The sequence below is a fragment of the Panulirus ornatus genome, chromosome 46 (genome assembly GCF_036320965.1).
Source record: "Panulirus ornatus isolate Po-2019 chromosome 46, ASM3632096v1, whole genome shotgun sequence".
Taxonomy (NCBI): Eukaryota; Metazoa; Arthropoda; class Malacostraca; order Decapoda; family Palinuridae; genus Panulirus; species Panulirus ornatus.
Genome location: NC_092269.1, coordinates 12,293,396 through 12,320,064, shown reverse-complemented (window position 1 = coordinate 12,320,064; position 26,669 = coordinate 12,293,396). Strand labels below are relative to the sequence as shown.

General features: G+C 41.4%; 1 protein-coding gene across 1 annotated transcript in view; it reads right to left on the bottom strand.

Moving 5' to 3' along the window:
* The window catches only part of mIF2 (mitochondrial translation initiation factor 2), a 266,646-nt gene that overhangs the window by 202,712 nt on the left and 37,265 nt on the right, over nucleotides 1-26,669 (bottom strand). Inside the window, exon 4 of the mRNA XM_071688841.1 lies at nucleotides 9,009-9,216. Within this exon, the coding sequence (XP_071544942.1) occupies nucleotides 9,009-9,216 (208 nt within the window). The remainder of the gene's footprint in view (nucleotides 1-9,008; nucleotides 9,217-26,669) is intronic.

Below are 26,669 nucleotides of genomic sequence, written 5' to 3'. Positions count from 1 at the left end.
ACTCTTCTCTTTTCAACAAACCACTCTCCCTGACTTCTCACTCTGCATACCACCCCAACTTTTCTCTGTTTACCAAACAATTTTCCCTGACCCTCTCACACCACCCTGACCAAAGCACCCTACATCTGCCACCCTATCATCACACACATTCAAGAAACTTTCAAAATACTCACTCCATCTCCTTTTCACCTCATCACTACTTGTTATTACCTCCCCATTTGCCCACTTCACTGATGTTCCCATTTGTTTTCTTCTCTTACGCACTTTATTTACTGCCTTCCAAAACATCTTTTTATTCTCCCTGAAATTTAATGGTACTCTCTCACCCCAACTCTCATTTGCCCTCTTTTTCCCCTCTTGCATCTTTCTCTCAACCTCCTGCCTCATTCTTTTATACATCTCCCAGTCACTTGCACTACTTCCCTGCAAAAATCGTCCAAATGCCTCTCTCTTCTCTTTCACTAACAATCTTACTTCTTCATCCCACCACTCACTACCCTTTCTAATCTGCGCACCTTCCACCTTTCTCATGGCACATGCATCTTTTGCGCAAGCCATCACTGCTTCCCTAAATACATCGCATTCCTCTCTCACTCCTCTTACGTCATTTGCTCTCACCTTTTGCCATTCTGCTCTTGATCTCTCCTGGTACTTCCTCACACAAGTCTCCTTCCCAAGCTCACTTGCTCTCACCACTCTCTTCTCCCTAACATTCTCTCTTCTTTTCTGAAAACCCCTACAAATCTTCACCTTTGCCTCCACAATATAATGATCAGATATCCCTCCAGCTGCCCCTCTCAGCACATTAATATTCAAATAAATATTTTTATTTTTATTCATTATCTATTAATATTTATTTTGCTTTGTCCCTGTCTCCCGCGTTAGCAAGGTAGCGCAAGGAAACAGATGAAAGAATGGCCCAACCCACCCACATACACATGTATATACATACACGTCCACACACGCAAATATACATACCCATACATCTCAACGTATACATATATATACGCTCACAGAAATATACATATATACACATGTACATAATTCATACTGTCTGCCTTTATTCCTTCCCATCGCCACCTTGCCACAATGAAATAACAACCCCCTCCCCCCTCATGTGTGTGAGGTAGCGCTAGGAAAAGACAACAAAGGCCACATTCGTTCACACTCAGTCTCTAGCTGTCATGTATATTTTATCATACTTTGTCGCTGTCTCCCGCGTTAATGAGGTAGCGCACGGAAACAGAGGAAAGAATGGCCCAACCCACCCACATTCACATCTATATACATACACGTCCACACACGCACATATACATACCTATACATCTCAACGTATACATATATATACACACACAGACATATAAATACATACACGTACATAATTCACACTGTCTGCCCTTTTTCATTCCCGTCGCCACCCTGCCACACATGAAATAACAACCCCCTCCCCCCGCATGTGCGCGAGGTAGTGCTAGGAAAAGACAACAAAGGCCACATTCGTTCACACTCAGTCTCTAGCTGTCATGTATAATGCACGTTTCATGAAACCACAGCTTCCTTTCCACACCCTCACCCCACAAAACTTTCCATGGTTTACCCCAGACACTTCACATGCCATGGTTCAATCCATTGACAGCACACTGACCCCGGTATACCACATCGTTCCAATTCACTCTATTCCTTACACGCCTTTCACCCTCCTGCATGTTCAGGCTCCGATCACTCAAAATCTTTTTCACTCCATCTTTCCACCTCCAATTTGGTCTCCCACTTCTCCTCGTTTCCTCCACCTCTGACACATATAACCTCTTGGTCAATCTTTCCTCACTCATTCTCTCCATGTGACCAAACCATTTCAAAACACCCTCTTCTGCTCTCTCAACCACACTCGTTTTATTACCACACATCTCTCTTACCCTTTCATTAATCATTCGATCAAACCACCTCACACCACATATTGTCCTCAAACATCTCATTTCCAGCACATCCACCCTCCTCCACACAAATCTATCTATAGCCCATGCCTCGCAACCATATATCACTGTTGGAACCACTATTCCTTCAAACATACCCATTTTTGCTTTCCAAGATAACAATCTCAACTTCCGCACATTCTTCAACGCTCCCAGAACTTTCGCCCCCTCCCCCACCCTATGATTCACTTTCGCTTCCATGGTTCCATCACTTCCTCCAGTTTTTCTCCATTCAAACTTACCTCCCAATTGACTTGTCCCTCAACCCTACTGTACCTAATAATCTTGCTCTTATTCACATTTACTCTCAGCTTTCTTCTTTCACACTCTACCAAACTCAGTCAGCAGCTTCTGCAGTTTCTCATCCGAATCAGCCACCAGCGCTGTATCATCAGTAAACAACAAATGACTCACTTCCCAAGCTCTCTCATCCACAACAGACTGCATACTTGCCCCTCTTTCCAAAACTCTTGCATTCACCTCCCTAACAACCACATCATGCACCCCTGCCGCAAACCAACATTCACTGAGAACCAATCACTTTCCTCTCTTCCTACACATACACATGCCTTACATCCTCCATAAAAACTTTTCACTGCTTCTAACAACTTGCCTCCCACACCATATATTCATAATACCTTCCACAGAGCATCTCTATCAACTCTATCATATGCCTTCTCCAGATCCATAAATGCTACATACAAATCCATTTGCTTTTCTAAGTATTTCTAACATACATTCTTCAAAGCAAACACCTGATCCACACATCCTCTACCACTTCTGAAACTACACTGCCCTTCCCCAATCTGATGCTCTGTACATGCCTTCACCCTCTCAATCAATACCCCTCCCATATAATTTCCTCTGTAATTTGAGCACTCACTTTAATCCCCTTTGCCTTTGTACAAAGGCACTATGCAAGCATTCTGCCAATCCTCAGACACCTCACCATGAGTCACACATACATTAATCTTACCAACCAGTCAACAATACAGTAACCCCCTTTTTTAGTAAATCCCACTGCAATACCATCCAAACCCACTGCCTTGCTGGCTGTTTACCAAATCATTTGTTTACCAAATCATTCTCCCTAACCCTCTCACTTTGCACACCACCCTGACCTATATCTACCACTCTATCATCACACACATTCAACAAACCTTCAAAATACTCACTCCATTTCCTTTTCACATCACCACCATTTGTTACCTTGTCTTATGCACTTTATCTACCTCCTTCCAAAACATCTTTTTACTCTCCCTAAAATTTAATGATACTCTCTCATCCCAACTCTCATTTGCCCTCTTTTTCACCTCTTGCACCTAAATACATCCCATTCCTCCCCCACCCCCCTTACATCCTTTGTTCACACCTTTTTCCATTCTTCACTCAGTCCCTCCTGGTACTTCCTCACACAAGTCTCCTTCCCAAGCTCACTTACTCTCACCACTCTCTTCACCCCAACATTCTCTCTTCTTTTCTGAAAACCCATACAAATCTTCACTTTCGCCTCCACAAGATAATGATCAGACATCCCTCCATTTGCACCTCTCAGCACATTAACATCCAGAAGTCTCTCTTTTGCGTGCCTATCAATTACCATGTAATCCAATAACACTCTCTGGCCATCTCTCCTACTTACATATGTATACTTATGTATATCTCTCTTTTTAAACCAGGTATTCCCAATCACCAGTCCTTTTTCAGCACATAAATCTACAAGCTCTTCACCATTTCCATTTACAACACTGAACACCCCATGTACACCAATTATTCCCTCAACTGCCACATTACTCACATTTGCATTCAAATCACCCATCACTATAACCCAGTCTCGTGAATCAAAACTACTAACACACTCACTCAGCTGCTCCCAAAACACTTGCCTCTCATGATCTTTCTTCTCATATCCAGGTGCATATGCACCAATAATCACCCATCTCTCTCCATCCACTTTCAGTTTTACCCATATCAATCTAGAGTTTACTTTCTTACACTCTATCACATACTCCCACCACTCCTGTTTCATATTTTCTTGGAGGCATAAGAGGTTGAAAGCTATGGCATATTCTCCTTTATTTATTTTCTTATGTACAGTTTCTATTTGCCGTGCAATTTTTCAGTGGTTTTCTTGTAGTTTCTTCAGAAGTTCCCCAATGTTTCTGAATAACTTGTTCCGTCTTCAGGCTGGATCCGAAGGTTCTGTCGTGGGTGCCTACTTATATGCGATTTGGGGGGAGACAGGTGGGCAGAGCTGATCGGCTAAGATGATCGCATATAGGGGGGAAAAATGAAAAGCTTGGGAGGTGGGTTGATTAGAAAGGGTAGTGAGTGGTGGGATGAAGAAGTAAGATTATTAGTGAAAGAGAAGAGAGAGGCATTTGGACGATTTTTGCAGGGAAAAAATGCAAATGAGTGGGAGATGTATAAAAGAAAGAGGCAGGAGGTCAAGAGAAAGGTGCAAGAGGTGAAAGAGAGGGCAAATAAGAGTTGGGGTGAGACAGTATCATTAAATTTTAGGGAGAATAAAGAGATGTTTTGGAAGGAGGTAAATAAAGTGCATAAGACAAGGGAGCAAATGGGAACTTCAGTGAAGGGGGCTAATGGGGAGGTGATAACAAGAAGTGGTGATGTGAGGAGATGGAGTGAGTATTTTGAAGGTTTGTTGAATGTGTTTGATGATAGAGTGGCAGATATAGGGTGTTTTGGTCGAGGTGGTGTGCAAAAAGAGAGGGTTAGGGAAAATGATTTGGTAAACAGAGAAGAAGTAGTAAAAGCTTTGCGGAAGATGAAAGCCGGTAAGGCAGCAGGTTCAGATGGTATTGCAGTGGAATTTACTAAAAGAGGGGGTGACTGTATTGTTGACTGGTTGGTAAGGTTATTTAATGTATGCATGATTCATGTTGAGGTGCCTGAGGATTGGCAGAATGCCTGCATAGTGCCATTGTACAAAGGCAAAGGGGATAAGAGTGAGTGCTCAAATTACAGAGGTATATAAGTTTGTTGAGTATTCCTGGTAAATCATATGGGAGGGTATTGATTGAGAGGGTGAAGGCATGTACAGAGCATCAGACTGGGGAAGGGCGGTGTGGTTTCAGAAGTGGTAGAGGATGTGTGGATCAGGTGTTTGCTTTGAAGAATGTATGTGAGAAATACTTAGAAAAGCAAATGGATTTGTATGTAGCATTTATGGATCTGGAGAAGGCATATGATAGAGTTGATAGAGATGCTCTGTGGAAGGTATTAAGAATATATGGTGTGGGAGGCAAGTTGTTAGAAGCAGTGAAAAGTTTTTATGGAGGATGTAAGGCATGTGTATGTGTAGGAAGAGAGGAAAGTGATTGGTTCTCAGTGAATGTAGGTTTGTGGCAGGGGTGTGTGATGTCTCCATGGTTGTTTAATTTGTTTATGGATGGGTTGTTAGGGAGGTGGATGCAAGAGTTTTGGAAAGAGGGGCAAGTGTGCAGTCTGTTGTGGATGAGAGAGCTTGGGAAGTGAGTCAGTTGTTGTTCGCTGATGATACAGCGCTGGTGGCTGATTCATGTGAGACACTGCAGAAGCTGGTGACTGAGTTTGGTAAAGTGTGTGAAAGAAGAAAGTTAGGAGTAAATGTGAATAAGAGCAAGGTTATTAGGTACAGTAGGGTTGAGGTTCAAGTCAATTGGAAGGTAAGTTTGAATGGAGAAAAACTGGAGGAAGTGAAGTGTTTTAGATATCTGGGAGTGGATCTGGCAGCAGATGGAACCATGGAAGCAGAAGTGAATCATAGGGTGGGGGAGGAGGCGAAAATTCTGGGAGCCTTGAAGAATGTTTGGAAGTCGAGAACATTATCTCGGAAAGCAAAAATGGGTATGTTTGAAGGAATAGTGGTTCCAACAATGTTGTATGGTTGCAAGGCATGGGCTATGGATAGAGCTGTACGCAGGAGGGTGGATGTGCTGGAAACGAGATGTTTGAGGACAATATGTGGTGTGAGGTGGTTTGATCGAGTAAGTAATGGGTAAGAGAGATGTGTGGAAATAAAAAGAGCGAGGTTGAGAGAGCAGAAAAGGGTGTTTTGAAATGGTTTGGTCACATGGAGAGAATGAGTGAGGAAAGATTGACCAAGAGGATATATGTGTCAGAGGTGGAGGGAACGAGGAGAAGTGGAAGACCAAATTTTAGGTGGAAAGATGGAGTGAAAAAGATTTTGAGTGATCGGGGCCTGAACATGCAGGAGGGTGAAAGGCGTGCAAGGAATAGAGTGAATTGGAACGATGTGGTATACTGGGGTTGACGTGCTGTCAATGGATTGAACCAGGGCATGTGAAGCGTCTGGGGTAAACCATGGAAAGTTGTGTGGGGCCTGGATGTGGAAAGGGAGCTGTGGTTTCGGTGCATTATTACATGGCAGCTAGAGACTGAATGTGAACGAATGGGGCCTTTGTTGTCTTTTCCTAGCGCTACCTTGCACACATGGGGGGGGGTTGTTATTCCATGTGTGGTGAGGTGGCGATGGGAATAAATAAAGGCAGACAGTATGAATTATGTACATGTGTATATATGTATATGTCTGTGTGTGTATATATATGTGTACATTGAGATGTATAGGTATGTTTATTTGCATATGTGAACGTGTATGTATATACATGTGTATGTGGGTGGGTTGGGCCATTCTTTCGTCTGTTACCTTGCGCTACCTCGCTAACGTGGGAGACAGCGACAAAGCAAAATAAGTAATATAAATATTCTTTTTCCATACTTGTTCACTATTTCCTGCATTACTGAGGTAGTGCTAAGAACATATGAAGAAAGGCTGCAATTACTCACATCCATTCTCTAGCTGTCATGTGGAATGCACTGAAACAACAACCCCTTATTCAAAACCAGACCCCGCAGACCTTTCCATGGTTCCCCCACCTGCTTCACATGCCCTGTTTCAGCCCACTGACAGCACATTACCCCTTGTGTACAACATTATTCTAATTCAATCTATCCAATGCATGGCTTTCACCCTCTTACGTGTGCAGGCCCTTATCACTCAAAATATTTTTCATTCCATCCTTTCATCTCCACTTCCCTTTTTCCCTTCTCTAAATAAGTACTTCCTCTTTGTCAATCTCTCCTGAGTCATTCTCTCCATTTGTCCAAACCATTTCAGCACATCCTCTTTTGCTCTCTCAATCCACTCTTTACTACCACGCCTCTCTCTTCCTCTTTTATTAATTACTCCAATAAACCACCTCACACCTCATATTGCCCTCAAACATTTCATTTCCAATATATCCAGTTTTCTCGGCACATCCTCATCTACAGCTCAAGCCATGCATCCATACAACATTATTTGGACTACAATAACTTCAAACATACCCAATTTAGCCCTCAAAGATGATGATCTCTCTTACTAGACACTCCTCAATGCCCTCTTGCTCAACCTGACTTACATCTGCTTCCATGGTTCCAATCACTGCCATGTCCACTCCCAGGTATCTGACCCAATTTGCCTCTTCCAAATTTTCTTTATTCAAAAATTACACCCTTACTAATACGTCTCCCTGCCCAGCTAAACTTAATAACCTTGTTTTTAGTCATATCTATTCCCAACTTCCTCCTTTCATACAAGCTAAGTCATTAACTTCTGCAGTTTCTCATTTGAATCTGCCATCAGTGCTGTACCATCAGCAAACAACAAATCACTCACTCCCCAGACCCCATAATGACTGCATTCTTGTCCCTCCCTCCAAGACCCATGCATTTACCTCCCTCATTCATAAACAAATTTAACTATCATAGTGACATCACACACCCCTTCTAGAGACCAGCCTTCACATGGAACCACTCACTCTTATGTATTCCTACTTGTCTGCACACCTTAAGCTCTTGATAGAAACTTCTCACTGCCTGTACTAGCTTTCCTCCCCCACCATATATTTGTAAGACCTTCCACAAGGTATCTCTGTCATCCCAATCATATGCTTTCTCCAAATCCATGATTGCCACACATAAATTCTTATGCTTCTTTAAGTATTTGTCACACACATTCTTCAAAGCAAACACCTGATTTACACATACTATGCCACTCCTGAAACCACATTGTTCCCTTCAATCTGATGCTTTGTGCAATCACCACTCTCCCATATACCTTACCATGTATACTCGACAAACTTATATCCCTGTGATCTGAACAATACCCCTATGATCTGAACACATCATTGTCCCCCCAGCCTTTATACAATGGCACTATACATGCATTCCGCCAATACTCAGGCACCTCACTCTGATCCAAACAGTGAAAATCCTAATGAACCAATCAAAAACACAGTCATCCCCTTTCTTGGTAATTCTAATCAAATGCCTTCCCACATTTTCACCTTACACAAGACTTTCATCACCTTTTCCCACTTCAAACCACTTTCCATGACTCTCTTACTTTACATACCTCCCTGAGGCAAACACTCTACATCTGCCACCAAAACATCAAACAAATTGAACAATCCTTCAAAATACTCCATCTCCTCACCTGATCAATGCCTGTTACCACTCCCTCATTTGCCTCTTTCAGTGATATTACCATCTGTTCTCAATTTTTCTCAAACCATTAACTTCCTTCCAAAACATCTTATTTTCACATAAATATAAGCGAAAATACTTGAGGTGGCTCAAACAATCAAAGTGACTTGATAATCTGAATTGGGAACTTATACATAATGGTCTTCACTGCAGTTTTGCAAGTTTTTATGTGTAGTTTCAATCAATCTACTGAAGCACCATTGCATACTAGGAACACTATCATTCCTGTCACATTAAAAACATTACATTCTCATCCTACTTGAAAGGAACAGTTTTAATGTAGAGGAAATCAACCTCAAGGAAGTCTGACTAAAACTCTTATCACAAGAAGTAACTGTCTCATACTTGGTGCTAAGACACAGATGAAGATTTTTCCTTAACCTTATTCTAATTGCAGTAAATGGCTTATATGATGTTAAAGACAATTGTAAATTCATAAAAATCCAGTGGTTGAAAAGCATTTAAAAATTCACCAATGCAGCATACCCTCTGCCCTTTTCCTTTTCTCTTCTTGAATAGGGTTGATGAGGTGTGTAAAAAGGAAGGTTGGTTAAATCCACACAGCAGGCACTGAGCAACTCCCAAAAAACTGGACCGGCTCTCCCAAGGTATCAATTCAACCACATTGTGTGTCACTGGTGATATGTAGTGAATACTTCGTGCTTGAAACAATCTTCTCCATATCCAACTTCTGCTGCAATGTTAAAGATATGATCAAACAAATGTTTAGTATTGCCTCTATATTCTTTTATTTTCCAAGACAAAGGCATACCAAAGGCACATAAATCAAGAGGCCTTAATTCCTTCAACTCTTAAGGGTGACCATGAAAATTTCTGAATTTACAGAAACATCAACCTGAAATAAATGTTGTTCCAATGAGTTGTAAAATGAAAACAATAAAGAAGAAAAATAACCTTGAAAAGTGTCATCTTGCAGCTGTTATCCCTAATCATTATCATATATAATCCTACAATTTCTTTTATGGGGCCCTGCAGCTTTGAGGCTCTGCTATACTCAAGAGGAAGAGAAACAATGGACTCTTGTGGAATAAGTTCCTCAAAAAGCCTTCACTCCCTTTCATTAACCAATTATGTTACACCCTGTTCATGCACCTACCCTCCTATGATGAGATTTTACCATGGTGGTGCTCCCAGCACTACTTACTTGTTGTTCAATGCTGTTTCTCTCAACTGCTACTCTATTACTCATCTCATACCTTGCTTGTTGTATATTGCTAGTTTTCTCCTCTGGCATAATTGTCTGTCTTAAGTTCATCTGGCATTGCCTTCATCCAAAGTCTAGCTTTTCTCTCAATATTTCTGTAGTTACTCCATGTATATTTCTTAGTTCTCCTGGTTTGGCAATGGATAATTGTTTCAGCTTCCTTGTTGAGCATTCATATATTTTTGTCTGGTGAATTTTTAGTATATTCCCAGGTATCATACTTGATTTGATGACTTTGTATCTACCTCACTGAGGTGCTTTCAAGTTCAGAGTGTTTCTTTTTATAACTTATATTAGTTCCCAATATAATATAACTTATATTAGTTCCCATGTGACATTCATTTTTTCATTCATTTTCAAGCTAGAAGTTTCAGTTTTCTAAATTGTTTCTTACATTTTTCATATGTATATATATGTATGTGTGTGTGTGTGTATATGTGCGTATGTATGTGTATGTGTGTGTATGTGTATATGTATATATATATGTATATTATCCCTGGGGATAGGGGTGAAAGAATACTTCCCACGTATTCCTCGCGTGTCGTAGAAAGCGACTAGAGGGGACGGGAGCGGGGGGCCAGAAATCCTCCCCTCCTTGTATTAACTTTCTAAAATGGGAAACAGAAGAAGGAGTCACGCGGGGAGTGCTCATCCTCCCCGAAGGCTCAGATTGGGGTGCCTAAATGTGTGTGGATGTAACCAAGATGTGAAAAAAGGAGAGATAGGTAGTATGTTTGAGGAAAGGAACCTGGATGTTTTGGCTCTGAGTGAAACGAAGCTCAAGGGTAAAGGGGAAGAGTGGTTTGGGAATGTCTGGGGAGTGAAGTCAGGGGTTAGTGAGAGGACAAGAGCAAGGGAAGGAGTAGCAATACTCCTGAAACAGGAGTTGTGGGAGTATGTGATAGAATGTAAGAAAGTAAATTCTCGATTAATATGGGTAAAACTGAAAGTTGATGGAGAGAGGTGGGTGATTATTGGTGCATATGCACCTGGGCATGAGAAGAAAGATCATGAGAGGCAAGTGTTTTGGGAGCAGCTGAATGAGTGTGTTAGTGGTTTTGACGCACGAGACCGGGTTATAGTGATGGGTGATTTGAATGCAAAGGTGAGTAATGTGGCAGTTGAGGGAATAATTGGTATACATGGGGTGTTCAGTGTTGTAAATGGAAATGGTGAAGAGCTTGTAGATTTATGTGCTGAAAAAGGACTGATGATTGGGAATACCTGGTTTAAAAAGCGAGATATACATAAGTATACTTATGTAAGTAGGAGAGATGGCCAGAGAGCGTTATTGGATTACGTGTTAATTGACAGGCGTGCGAAAGAGAGACTTTTGGATGTTAATGTGCTGAGAGGTGCAACTGGAGGGATGTCTGATCATTATCTTGTGGAGGCTAAGGTGAAGATTTGTATGGGTTTTCAAAAAAGAAGAGTGAATGTTGGGGTGAAGAGGGTGGTGAGAGTAAGTGAGCTTGGGAAGGAGACCTGTGTGAGGAAGTACCAGGAGAGACTGAGTACAGAATGGAAAAAGGTGAGAACAATGGAAGTAAGGGGAGTGGGGGAGGAATGGGATGTATTTAGGGAATCAGTGATGGATTGCGCAAAAGATGCTAGTGGCATGAGAAGAGTGGGAGGTGGGCAGATTAGAAAGGGTAGTGAGTGGTGGGATGAAGAAGTAAGAGTATTAGTGAAAGAGAAGAGAGAGGCATTTGGACGATTTTTGCAGGGAAAAAATGCAATTGAGTGGGAGATGTATAAAAGAAAGAGACAGGAGGTCAAGAGAAAGGTGCAAGAGGTGAAAAAGAGGGCAAATGAGAGTTGGGGTGAGAGAGTATCATTAAATTTTAGGGAGAATAAAAAGATGTTCTGGAAGGAGGTAAATAAAGTGCGTAAGACAAGGGAGCAAATGGGAACTTCAGTGAAGGGCGCAAATGGGGAGGTGATAACAAGTAGTGGTGATGTGAGAAGGAGATGGAGTGAGTATTTTGAAGGTTTGTTGAATGTGTTTGATGATAGAGTGGCAGATATAGGGTGTTTTGGTCGAGGTGGTGTGCAAAGTGAGAGGGTTAGGGAAAATGATTTGGTAAACAGAGAAGAGGTAGTGAAAGCTTTGCGGAAGATGAAAGCCGGCAAGGCAGCAGGTTTGGATGGTATTGCAGTGGAATTTATTAAAAAAGGGGGTGACTGTATTGTTGACTGGTTGGTAAGGTTATCTAATGTATGTATGACTCATGGTGAGGTGCCTGAGGATTGGCGGAATGCGTGCATAGTGCCATTGTACAAAGGCAAAGGGGATAAGAGTGAGTGCTCAAATTACAGAGGTATAAGTTTGTTGAGTATTCCTGGTAAATTATATGGGAGGGTATTGATTGAGAGGGTGAAGGCATGTACAGAGCATCAGATTGGGGAAGAGCAGTGTGGTTTCAGAAGTGGTAGAGGATGTGTGGATCAGGTGTTTGCTTTGAAGAATGTATGTGAGAAATACTTAGAAAAGCAAATGGATTTGTATGTAGCATTTATGGATCTGGAGAAGGCATATGATAGAGCTGATAGAGATGCTCTGTGGAAGGTATTAAGAATATATGGTGTGGGAGGAAAGTTGTTAGAAGCAGTGAAAAGTTTTTATCGAGGATGTAAGGCATGTGTACGTGTAGGAAGAGAGGAAAGTGATTGGTTCTCAGTGAATGTAGGTTTGTGGCAGGGGTGTGTGATGTCTCCATGGTTGTTTAATTTGTTTATGGATGGGGTTGTTAGGGAGGTAAATGCAAGAGTTTTGGAAAGAGGGGCAAGTATGAAGTCTGTTGGGGATGAGAGAGCTTGGGAAGTGAGTCAGTTGTTGTTCGCTGATGATACAGCGCTGGTGGCTGATTCATGTGAGAAACTGCAGAAGCTGGTGACTGAGTTTGGTAAAGTGTGTGGAAGAAGAAAGTTAAGAGTAAATGTGAATAAGAGCAAGGTTATTAGGTACAGTAGGGTTGAGGGTCAAGTCAATTGGGAGGTGAGTTTGAATGGAGAAAAACTGGAGGAAGTGAAGTGTTTTAGATATCTGGGAGTGGATCTGGCAGCGGATGGAACCATGGAAGCGGAAGTGGATCATAGGGTGGGGGAGGGGGCGAAAATTCTGGGGGCCTTGAAGAATGTGTGGAAGTCGAGAACATTATCTCGGAAAGCAAAAATGGGTATGTTTGAAGGAATAGTGGTTCCAACAATGTTGTATGGTTGCGAGGCGTGGGCTATGGATAGAGTTGTGCGCAGGAGGATGGAGGTGCAGGAAATGAGATGTTTGAGGACAATGTGTGGTGTGAGGTGGTTTGATCGAGTGAGTAACATAAGGGTAAGAGAGATGTGTGGAAATAAAAAGAGCGTGGTTGAGAGAGCAGAAGAGGGTGTTTTGAAGTGGTTTGGACACATGGAGAGAATGAGTGAGGAAAGATTGACCAAGAGGATATATGTGTCGGAGGTGGAGGGAACGAGGAGAAGAGGGAGACCAAATTGGAGGTGGAAAGATGGAGTGAAAAAGATTTTGTGTGATCGGGGCCTGAACATGCAGGAGGGTGAAAGGAGGGCAAGGAATAGAGTGAATTGGAGCGATGTGGTATACCGGGGTTGACGTGCTGTCAGTGGATTGAATCAAGGCATGTGAAGCATCTGGGGTAAACCATGGAAAGCTGTGTAGGTATGTATATTTGCGTGTGTGGACGTATGTATATACATGTGTATGGGGCGGGGTTGGGCCATTTCTTTTGTCTGTTTCCTTGCACTACCTCGCAAACGCGGGAGACAGCGACAAAGTAAAATAAAAAAATAATATAAAAAATTAGTTCCCAAGCATAAATTATCATATATCTTTCCATACTATATGGTGTAAGTTCTTTCAACATTTCTAGGTAGTTCATGTGCTCCAGTAAACTGATTTCATTTGTAAATTGTTTTTTAAATTCCCTAGTTTGTCTATTTCCATCTGCTTAACTGGCCAACATACAACACAGTGGTATTCCAATCTACTAGTTATTTATACAATAAACATAATTAGTTTTATGTTTCTAGTTCAAACGTTCGTTGTGCCATACCACTCATCACCTGGTTTAATAGCAATATCTTGCCAATGTGTTCTCTATATCCAAGGTTCTATTTATAATGGTTCCCAAATCATGAGAGTAAATGAGCTTGGAAAAGAAACTTGTACGAAGGAATACCAGCAGAGACTGGGTGTAAAATGGCAAAAGGTGAGAGTATATGAAGCAAGGGGAGTGGTTGAGGAATGGGAGGTATTAAGGGAAGCAGTGGTTGCATGCGTGAAAGGTGGGAGGCGGATAGATTAGAAAAGGTAATGAGTGGTGTGATGAAGACATAAGGTTACTAATGAAAGAGAAAAGAGAAGTGTTTGGGAAGTGGTGCAAATGACTGGAAGATGTTTAAGAGAAAGAGGCAGGAGGTCAAGAGGAAGGTGCAGGGGTTGGAAAAAAGGAAAATGAGAGTTGGGGTGAGTGAGTATCAGTAAACTTTTGGGAGAAAACGAAGACATTTGGAAGGAGGTAAATAATGTGCAAAAGATTAGAGAACAAATGGGAATATCAGTAAGGGGGCAAAAGGGGAAGTGATAACAGGTAGAGATGAAAAGAGATGGAGTGAGTATTTTGAAGGATTGTCAAATGTGTTTGATGTTACAGTGGCAGATGTGGGGTGTTCTGGCTGGGTTGGTAGGTGAAGTGAGAGAGTCTTGGAGAGTAATTTGGTGAAGAGATGAAATGTGGCAAGGTGGCTGAAGTGGATGGTACTGCTATTGAATTTATTAAAAAAGGGGGTGATTGTGTTGTTAATTGGTTGGTGAGAATTTTCAATGTGTGTATGGATCATAGTGAGGTGCATGAGGATTGGTGTAATGCATTTACAGTGCCACTATATACATGCAAGGGGGATAATAGTAAATATTCAAATTACAGATGCATAAGTTTGTTAAGTATAATTATTGTTTGGGAGGGAAATGATTCAGAGGGTAAAGGCATGAGCAGTAAAGGCATGAGCAGAGTATCAGATAGGGGAGGTGCAGTGTGGTTTCAGAAGTGGTAAAGAATGTGTGAATCAGGTGCTTGCTTTAAGGAACGTGTGTAAGATATTCTTAGAAAAACAGATGGATTTGTATGTGGCATTCATGAATGTGGAGAAGGCATATGATAGGGTTGACACATATGCTTTGTGGAAGGTCTTGAGAATATATGGTGTGAGAGGAAAGCTACTAGAAGCAATGAGAGTTTTTATCAAGGGTGTAAGGCTTGCATATGAGTAAGAAGAGAGGAGAGTGAATGATTTCAAGTGAAGGTTGGTCTGTGGCAAGGGTGTGTGATGTCACCATGGTTGTTCAGTGTGTTTATGGATGGGGTTGTGAGGAAGGCAAATGTGAGAGTGTTGGAGAGAGGGGTGAGCATGCAGTCTGAGGGGGATGAGAGGGCCTGAGAAGTCAGTCAGTTGTTGTTTGCTGATGATACAGTACTAGTGGCAGCTTTGAGTGGGAAACTACAGAAGTTGGAGGCTGAGTTTGGAAGTGTGTATGAGAGAGGAAAGTTGAAAGTGTATGCAAACAAAAGAAAGGTTATCAGGTTCAGCAGGGCTGAGGGACAAATTAGCTGGAGTGTGAAATTGAATGGAGAAAAATAGAAGGAAGTGATGTGTTACAGATATTTGGAAGTGGACATGGCAGTTCATAGAACCATAGGAGCATATCTGAGTCATAGGGTAAGGGAGAGGATGAAGGTCTTGGGAGTGCTGAACAATGTGTTGAGAGAAAGACAACTGTATGTGGGCGGGCAAAAATGGGCATGATTGAAGTCCCAACAATATCATATGGATAAGAGACACACACTATGGATACGGCAGTGCAGAGGAAGGTAGATGTGTTGGAAATTAAATGCTTGAGGACAATATGTGGTGTGAGGTGGTTTAATTGACTAAGTAATGAAAGGGTAAAAGAGGTGTGTGGTAATTAAAAGAAAGTGGTCTGAGTGATTCATTTCTTGTTTGATACTGCTGCGTTTTCATAGTTTGACAGAGTTGCTTTTCATACTCTATTTTTGTTCACGTACCAGGAGCCTTTAAGGTGATGGTAACACAACAGTCATGTGAGTCAATATACTTTATGTTAAGAATGATAGAATGTATAACATCAAGTAATACTTTACTGTAGCTAAGAAGTGTTTTGTTCTTGTTTTCATGCTGGGGATAGGGGAGAAAGAATACTTCCCACGCATTCCTCACGTGTTGTAGAAGGCAACTAAAGGGGACAGGAGCGGGGGGGCTAGAAACCCTCCCCTCCTTGTATTTTAACATTTTAAAAGGAGAAACAGAAGGAGTCATGCGGGGAGTGCTCATCCTCCTCGAAGGCTCAGATTGGGGTGTCTAAATGTGTGTGGATGTAACCAAGATGAGAAAAAAGGAGAGATAGGTAGAATGTTTGAGGAAAGGAACCTGGATGTTTTGGCTCTGAGTGAAACAAAGCTCAAGGGTAAAGGGGAAGAGTGGTTTGGGAATGTCTTGGGAGTAAAGTCAGGGGTTGGTGAGAGGACAAGAGCAAGGGAAGGAGTAGCACTATGCATGAAACAGGAGTGGTGGGAGTATGTGATAGAGTGCAAGAAAGTAAACTCTAGATTGATATGGGTAAAACTGAAAGTGGATGGAGAGAGATGGGTGATTATTGGTGCATATGCACCTGGGCATGAGAAGAAAGATAATGAGAGGCAAGTGTTTTGGGAGCAGCTGAGTGAGTCTGTTAGTGGTTTTGATGCACAAGACCGGGTTATAGTGATGGGTGATTTGAATGCAAAGGTGAGTAATGTGGCAGTTGAGGGAATAATTGGTATACATGGGGTGTTCAGTGTTGTAAATGGAAATGGTGAAGAGCTTGTAGATTTATGTGCTGAAAAAGGACTGGTGATTGGGAATACCTGGTTTAAAAAGAGAGATATACATAAGTATACGTATGTAAGTAAGAGAGATGGCCAGAAAGCATTATTGGATTACGTGTTAATTGATAGGCACGCAAAAGAGAGACTTTTGCATGTTAATGTGCTGAGAGGTGCAACTGGAGGGATGTCTGATCATTATCTTGTGGAGGCGAAGGTGAAGATTTGTAGAGGTTTTCAGAAAAGAAGAGAGAATGTTGGGGTGAAGACAGTGGTGAGAGTAAGTGAGCTTGGGAAGGAGACTTGTGTGAGGAAGTACCAGGAGAGACTGAGTACAAAATGGAAAAAGGTGAGAACAAAGGAGGTAAGGGGAGTGGGGGAGGAATGGGATGCATTTAGGGAAGCAGTGATGGCTTGTGCAAAAGATGCTTGTGGCATGAGAAGCGTGGGAGGTGGGCAGATTAGAAAGGGTAGTGAGTGGTGGGATGAAGAAGTAAGATTATTGGTGAAAGAGAAGAGAGAGGCATTTGGACGATTTTTGCAGGGAAATAGTGCAAATGAGTGGGAGATGTATAAAAGAAAGAGGTAGGAGGTCAAGAGAAAGGTGCAAGAGGTGAAAAAGAGGGCAAATGAGAGTTGGGGTGAGAGAGTATCATTAAATTTTAGGCAGAATAAAAAGATGTTTTGGAAGGAGGTAAATAAAGTGCGGAAGACAAGGGAACAAATGGGAACTTCAGTGAAGGGGGCTAATCGGGAGGTGATAACAAGTAGTGGTGATGTGAGAAGGAGATGGAGTGAGTATTTTGAAGGTTTGTTCAATGTGTTTGATGATAGAGTGGCAGATATAGGGTGTTTTGGTTGAGGTGGTGTGCAAAGTCAGAGGGTTAGGGAAAATGATTTGGTAAACAGAGAAGAGGTAGTAAAAGCTTTGCGGAAGATGAAAGCCGGCAAGGCAGCGGGTTTGGATGGTATTGCAGTGGAATTCATTTAAAAAGGGGGTGACTGTATTGTTGACTGGTTGGTAAGGTTACCTAATGTATGTATGATTCATGATGAGGTGCCTGAGGATTGGCGGAATGCTTGCATAGTGCCATTGTACAAAGGCAAAGGGGACAAAGGTGAGTGCTCAAATTACAGAGGTATAAGTTTATTGAGTATTCCTGGTAAATTATATGGGAGGGTATTGATTGAGAGGGTGAAGGCATGTACAGAGCATCAGATTGGGGAAGAGCAGTGTGGTTTCAGAAGTGGTAGAGGATGTGTGGATCAGGTGTTTGCTTTGAAGAATGTATGTGAGATATACTTAGAAAAGCAAATGGATTTGTATGTAGCATTTATGGATCTGGAGATGGCATATGATAGAGTTGATAGGGATGCTCTGTGGAAGGTATTAAGAACATATGGTAGGGGAGGCAAGTTGTTAGAAGCAGTGGAAAGTTTTTATCGAAGATGTAAGGCATGTGTACGTGTAGGAAGAGAGGAAAGTGATTGGTTCTCAGTGAATGTAGGTTTGCGGCAGGGGTGTGTGATGTCTCCATGGTTGTTTAATTTGTTTATGGATGGGGTTGTTAGGGAGGTGAATGCAAGGGTTTTGGAAAGAGGGGCAAGTATGCAGTCTGTTGCGGATGAGAGAGCTTGGGAAGTGAGTCAGTTGTTGTTTGCTAATGATACAGCGCTGGTGGCTAATTCGTGTGAGAAACTGCAGAAGCTGGTGACTGAGTTTGGTAAAGTGTGTGAAAGAAGAAAGTTAAGAGTAAATGTGAATAAGAGCAAGGTTACTAGGTACAGTAGGGTTGAGGGTCAAGTCAATTGGGAGGTAAGTTCGAATGGAGAAAAACTGGAGGAAGTGAAGTGTTTTAGATATCTGGGAGTGGATTTGGCAGCGGATGGAACCATGGAAGCGGAAGTAAGTCATAGGGTGGGGGAGGGGGCAAAAGTTCTGGGAGCCTTGAAGAATGTGTGGAAGTTGAGAACATTATCTCCGAAAGCAAAAATGGGTATGTTTGAAGGAACAGTGGTTCCAACAATGTTGTATGGTTGCGAGGCGTGGGCTATGGATAGAGTTGCGTGCAGGAGGGTGGATGTGCTGGAAATGAGATGTTTGAGGACAATATGTGGTGTGAGGTGGTTTGATCGAGTAAGTAATGTAAGGGTAAGAGAGATGTGTGGGAATAAAAAGAGTGTGGTTGAGAGAGCAGAATAGGGTGTTTTGAAATGGTTTGGTCACGTGGAGAGAATGAGTGAGGAAAGATTGACCAAGAGGATATATGTGTCAGAGGTGGGAGGAACGAAGAGAAGTGGGAGACCAAATTGGAGGTGGAAAGATGGAGTGAAAAAGATTTTGACTGATCGGGGCTTGAACATGCAGGAGGGTGATAGGCGTGCAAGGAATAGAGTGAATTGGAACGATGTGGTATACCAGGGTCGACATGCTGTCAATGGATTTAACCAGGGCATGTGAAGCGTCTGGGGAAAACCATGGAAAGTTCTGTGGGGCCTGGATGTGGAGAAGAAGCTGTGGTTTCGGTGTATTTTCACATGACAGCTAGAGACTGAGCGTGAACGAATGGGGCCTTTGTTGTCTTTTCCTAGTGCTACCTCGCACACATTTGGGGGGAGGGGGTTGTTATTTCATGTGTGGCGAGGTGGCGATGGGAATGAATAAAGGCAGACAGTATGAATTATGTACATGTATATATATGTATATGTCTGTGTGTGTATACATATGTATATGTTGAGATATATAGGTATGTATATTTTCATGTGTGGTCGTGTATGTATATACATGTGTATGTGGGTGGGTTGGGTCATTCTTTCATCTGTTTCCTTGCGCTACTTCGCTAACGCGGGAGACAGCGACAAAGCAAAATAAATAAATAAATAACCTTAGATTTAAACTGAGTAAAGCTTGGAAAGCAGGAGTAAAGTGTTTCTATATCACAACAATTTACTCAGCTTATATAACAACCATGGAGAAGGTGCTGCAGTCTGCATGCTTGGATGATGACCCCAGCTCTCCAACAGTAGCAAAGAAGTGGCAACATTGGCACAGTTCATTCAGAAACTATATAAAAAGTGTGAGGATAGGGCAGCGGACAAATTCAGAACACTAGTGAACTGTGTGACCCACAATGTGTTTGAATGCATTGAAGTGTGAAAAGACATTGACTCTGCTATAACTATTCGGGAAAACTTGTATATGAAAACTCCCAATGAAATTTTTGCTAAACACTTACTTGCAACAAGGCAACAAAAGCCAGGTGAATCATTAGATGAATTTCTCAAAGCACTGCTTACGTTGAGTAAAGACTGTCACCTTAAAGCAGTCAGCGCAGAACAGTAATGTGAAGAATTAATTCGCGATGCCTTCCTCAGTGGCACTTCCTTACCAACTAACCAAGAACAGTCACCATATTTCTTAATCGATTCAACTGCATTACCATCCAATCCCGCTGCTTTGCTGGATTTCATCTTCCGCAAGGCTTTCACCACCTCTTCTCATTACACCAAACCACTCCCCTGACTATCTCACTTCACATAACACCCCAATCCAAACAACCTACATCTGCCACTCTATCATCAAACACATTCAACAATCCTTCAAAATACTCACTCTATCTCTTCCTCTCTCCATCACAACCAATTATCACTTCCCCTTTTGCTCCCTTAACTGATGTCCCCATTTGTTCTCTTGTCTTTCACACATTATTTAACTCCTTCCAAAACATCTTTTTATCCTCCCTAAAGTTTACCTCACCCTGAGTCTCATTTGCCCTTCATTTCAACCCCTGCACCTTCCTCTTGACCTCATGCTGCTTTCTCTTATACATTTCCCAATCATTTTCTTTCCTTCCTTGTAAGTACCACCCAAATGCCTCTCTTTTCTCTTTCACTAGCAACTTTACTTCTTCATCCTACCACTCACTACCCTTTCAAATATGCCCACCTCTCACCTTTTGTATGCAACAAGCATCTTTTGCACGTGCCATCACTGCTTCCCTACATATCTCCCATTCTACACCCACTCCCCTCACTTCATTTGCTCTCACCTTCTGCCATTCTACACTCAATCTTTCTTTGTATCTCTTCACACAAGTCCCTTTTCCAAGCCCACTTACTATCATCACTCTCTTCTCCCTAACATTGTCTCCTCTTTAAGAAAAACCTCTACAAATCTTCACTCTCTCCTCCACAAGGTAGTGATTACCTGCCCCTCTCATCACAATTATATCCAGAAGTCTTTCTTTTACATGCCTATCAATTAATACGTAATCTATCAATGCCCGCTGACCATCTCTCCTACTCACATTGTACACTTAACCTTTCATCAATCACTTGGTCAAATGACCTCACACCACATACTGTACTCATACATTTTATTTCCAACATATCCACCCATCTCCACACAGCCGCAACTGTAGCTCATACTTCGCTTCTATATATATTTTTTGGACTACTATACTTACTTTTGCCCTCCCTGATGATTTTTCTCTTTCCACACATTCTTCAGTGCTCCCACAACCTTTGCCCCCTGACTCACCCTCTTACTCATTTCCTCTTTCATTGTTCAATTCGCTGTCACGTCCAGTCCCAGATATCTAAAATGTTTCGCTTCCTCTCAGTTTCCTTCATTCAAACTCACACCCTAACTAACCTGTCCCTCAACACTGCTAAGCTTAACAACTTTGCTTTTAATCATATCTACTCTCAACTTCCTCCTCTCAAACACTCTTCCAATCATATCTACCCTCAACTTCCTCCTCTCAAACACTTCCAAACTCAGTCACCAACATCTGCAGTTTCTCACTCAATTCCACCACCAAACAACAAGTAACTCACTTCCAGGGCCCTTTCATCCCTTACAGACTGCATTATTCATCCCTTTTCCAAGACTTTTTCATTCACCTCCCTAACAACTCCATCCATGAACAAATTAACAACTATAGTGACATCTCCCACCCCTGCCACAGACCAATTTTCACTTAGAGCCATTCCTTCTGCATTCTCCCTACTCATACACATGCCTTACAACCCTTGATAAAAGCTTCTCACTCCTAGAGCTTTGCTCTAACACTGTTTACTCTTAAGATCTTCCACAAGGTATCTCCTTCAACCTTCTCATATGCTTTCTCCAGATCAATAAATGCCAAATAAAACTCTGTCTGTTTCTCCAAGTATTTTTCACAGATTCTTTAAAGCAAACACTTGAGCCACACATTCTCTGCCACTTATGAAACCACACTGCTCCTCCCCCATCTGATGCTCTCTTTCACTATTCTCCCACACAACTTAACACAAATCTATACCTCTATAGTTTAAACACTCACCTTTATCCCCCTTGCCTTTATTCACATGTATTCTGCCAGTCCTCAGGCATGTAACCATGATCCATTCTTACACTGAAAATCCTTACTAACCAATCAACAACAGTCATCCCCTTCCATAAGAAATTCAACAGCAACAATATCCACTCCAGTCACCTTGCCACATTTCATCATACATTAGGCTTTCATAACCTCTTCTCTCTTCCACCAAACCACTCTCCATGATTCTTACTTCACATACCACTCCAATCCAAACACCCTACACCTGCCACCCTATTATCATACACTCAACGTTCCATCTCCTCACTTTGTTACTACCTGTTACCACTTCCCCTTTTACCCCTTCACTGATATTCCTACTTGTTTTCTTGTTTTTTGCACATTATCAACCCCTTCTCGAAACATCTTATTTTCCCTAAAGTTTCCTGCTACTTGCTCACCCCAGCTCTCATTTGTTCTCTTTTTCAACCCCTGCACTTTCCTTTTGACCTCCTCCTGCTTTCTCATATACATCTCCCAATCATTCAGCCTCCTTCCTTGTAAGTTGTGCCCAAACACCTCTCTATTCTCTTTCACTAGTGACTTTACTTCTTCATCTCACCACTCACTACCTTTTCTAATTTGCCCACCTCCCACCTTATACATGCCACATGGATCGCTTGCACATGGAAGTAGTTTCTCTAAAAACCTCCCATTACTCATCCACTCCCCTTGCTTCATCTACTCTCACCTTTTGCCATTTGACAATATCTCCTGATATTTCTGCACACAAATCTCTTTTCCAAGCTCAAGTACTCTCATCATTTTCTTCTTAGTGCCTTTGTTTCTTCTTTTCTGAAAACCTCTACAAATATACTCCCATGCCTCCACTATATAGTGATCAGACATCCCATCAGCTGCCCCTTTCAGCACAGCTACATCCAAAAGTCTCTCTCTTACATGCATATCAATTGATATGTATTCTAAAAAATGCATGCTGACAATCACTCCTATTCACATACATAAAGTTGTGTATGTTCCTCTTTTTGAACCAGGAATTCCTAATCACCAATCCTTTTTAGGCACACAATCCCACAAGCTGTTAACCATATCCTTTCATAATACTGAATACACCATGCCCCCAAATTAAACCTCAACTCCCACATTACTCATCTTTGTATTCAAATCACCATATCTCACATTAAAACTGCTGACACAGTCACTCAGCAGCTCCCAAAACACTTGCCCCTCATGATCTTTTTTTCTCATGGCCAGGTGTATATGCACCAATAATCACTCACATCTCTCCATTCACTGACATTTTTATCCACATCAATTACTCTTTTTCACATGCTTCCACAACTCCTGCTTCAGGAGTAGTGTTACTCCTACCTTAGCACTTGTCCTCTGACTAACTCCTGACTTTACTCCTAAGGCGTTTCCAAACCATTATTCCCCTTTATCCTTGAGCTTTGTTTCACCCAAAGCCAGGACATCCAGGTTTCTTTCCTCAAGAGAAGTGAAACAAGGGGAGCTGGTGAGGAATGGGAGATATTTAGGGAAGTAGTGCTGGCATGTGCAGGACATTCATTTGGTATGCAAAAGCTGGGAGATGGGCAGATTAGAAAGGGGAGTATTTCGTGGGATGATGAATAGAAGTTGCTAGTGAAAAAGAAAAGAGATGACATCAGAGCATAAACTACTTTACAAGTGCACTTTCTAATTCTGTACTCCTCGCACCTTTCAAAGTTTTCCAAAACTTTAAACTTTTCTGGCTTTCATCCTCAACAAAAAACTGAATATAAGAAATCAATAGGACTGTTAATAAGCTTGGCTTCATAGCAAACATATTTTGGCACCTTAGCGCTGCTAACACCACCGCCTTGGTGGCAGATCCACTAACTAATGGCGGTGGATTCAAAACATTCCAGACCATGGGAGTTGCCAGACCACAGAGCACCGGATTAGAGATGTACAACCTGTACTAAAGAACTTTCTAAAGGATCTTGCAGCCTAACGCTGCACTACTTACAGTACCAGAGAAATGTAGACTCTTTTGAAGTACCAGAGAAATGTAGACTCTTTTGCAGTGATAAGTTCTTTGACAAGACTATACTCACAATGATAAGCCCTCACCAAAGTTGGCTTTTCTGAACGATACAACCCTTTGCAGGCAGGTTCCAGAACCCATCACCACTAATGGATTATTGATACACAAATAACTTTTCTAAATGCAAACAGTTCAACACCTGCCAAATCATTATCACCATAATTAGAATCCAAAGGCAATTGCTAATCACACATTAATTTATATGGGGCATACACTATATATGTTATATGTAAGATACTAGGAGTCTTTCCTGGTTACACATGGCATCTCTACATAAAGGTAAAGAGTGCCCCTCATTTTTCATAACATGAAAAGGCAAACCATACATGTACAGCTTGGGTCCCCACAGGGTAAGACTGTGCAATACTGGTAACCATAACTCTAAAAATTTTTCCCGATGCTAATTACAATTGCTTGAGATGTAAGGCACGTCTACATGTGATAAGTACACCTTAAATTTCAAAGAGGGCTAGAAAAGGCAATCTGCACTAGGATGGCAAGGGTCTCCATAACACAAGACATTCTGTTTCAGTATGGTCAGGGTAATTTCAGGGTCAAATGTGAGAAATTATTTTTGGTGCCCTCCTCATTGCTAATGTTCTAACTGAGGTATAATCCCAAGAGTACTAAACCCTTGCAAAAATTTTTCCCTTGTGTTATGGAAGCATTGTAATAAAGTGATTGGCGAGAGGAGATATGGGTCACCACAGTTACTACCCTACAACCAAGTGCCATATTGTGAGAAGAGGGTTTGCTACATATTTTAGTGGCAGCATAACAGGGATATAATGTATTTCCCACCATATAAGATGGACTTTCAAAAATTGCCTCCAAAAATCACCTGTGTTTTATATGGCATGGTTTGGCATTAAACTTTTTCCTAGATATTCCCTGCTAATTACGGTTGCATCTTGTATGGCAGAAATTACTGCATATCTTTACACTAAACTTAAATGATGGATGGCAACAGGGAAGGGTAAAAATATTCAATATTCGAATACCAACTATACAGAAGGGTCACTGGACCCAAAACTTTTAGGAAAAAGAATAAAGTATGCTGAGCATGAAATATCTGACCACAGGCAGGAATCATCTCAAATGAAAGGTTTGATAAATAGTATTAACATACAGTAAGTTAAAGACAGGCTGGAGCAAAATCAAAATGAACTGCACCATTGCATGAACAGAGTTAAGGGAAATGTCCTGAAGCAGACCATCAAATTAATGGAAGTTTTAACAACCAAGTTTCCAATCATCATTAAAAGGAAACCATGTCATACCTCACCATATCTCAAGTCATTGCCACTGTACTCCAATATAACTCAACTTTGTCTCCTGGGATTGTTGTCACTATTCTCCAAACTCAAAATCTATTATTCTTTTTCAATAAAGCTATCAAACCTAAGGAAATAGACAAATTGTCTACTGAGGATTTAACTTCTCTAGATAATGTAGCTCTCAAACAGTCCTTTTAAGGCAAATTACACATCAATGGGGTACAGAAAGCAACAAGGTTAAGTTAGTCTCACCTAAGATGAACAAGTAATCAAGAATATTTGTCATTATTACTAGGGGAGAAAAGCTTTGTCTGGGAAGATATACCAGACTCATGTAACTTTACGCTCTTCAATAAAACTTAATCATAAAATTATGTGCTCTCAGGAAGGCCATTTTATAAATGCCCCTGGAAAATCAAGTCAGAATAGATTTTGGACTCAGTGCATTTCAGAACAGAGTTTGGATTTAGTGATGGAGAAGTAGAAGACTTACTGTTAACAGAATTTGGATCCATTTTGAGGAAATCATGTTAAAAAATCTCTTCCTATGGCATTCTTAAGAGACTAATATTGAAACTACTCTGTGTTAAAGGATTTAAATTCAAGGTTCATTATCTATATATTAGAGGCAATGACAGAAAAATTTTCTTAGATCTTTAGTTGGCATTATTCATCTATAGTAACATGTCTGAGATGTAACTTTCTTCTCTCCTGTACTGGAGTAGTCCAGGAACCATAACAGTAGATTCAACCACTTTCATTGCACTACAGTAAAACTAACCATAGTATATCTAATGAGCAGGTCACAGTAATTAAAGGAAGTTCAGGTATAATGAAAGACATGCTGCCATACTGAGGGCTTTTGCCACTGGTGATGCATTTCTTCAGCCTTTGCTGCTGCTCATGAAAATGACGCATTGCCTCTGCACTTGCCACTTCCAATGCAATGCTTTGGCATTATCAGACTATGCCTGCATAAGATTATGCTGCAAGTGAAAAGTCACCTTTGGTGAAGCTATATCATTGGGACTAAAGTCTCATCAAAGAACTTCTCATGCCAAAGGAGTCCATTAATCCCTACTACTGGATGGAGTACAGCCTTGAGCTGTGGGAGCCTCTGGAAAGGAGGTCTTGGGTAACACTAAAAACCCTTTCTTAAAAATGAGTCCTGAGTGAATCTTATTCTATTCATTAATTAAAAGAATAAATAAAATGTACTGCTTCTGCTTTTTTAAAGATAATGATGCATATCTTTGCCCTTACTCATCATGATACCATATTGCTGCTGCTGTTGATGCTAATCATGATGATGGTATAAATTTACTGGTTCTGTTTT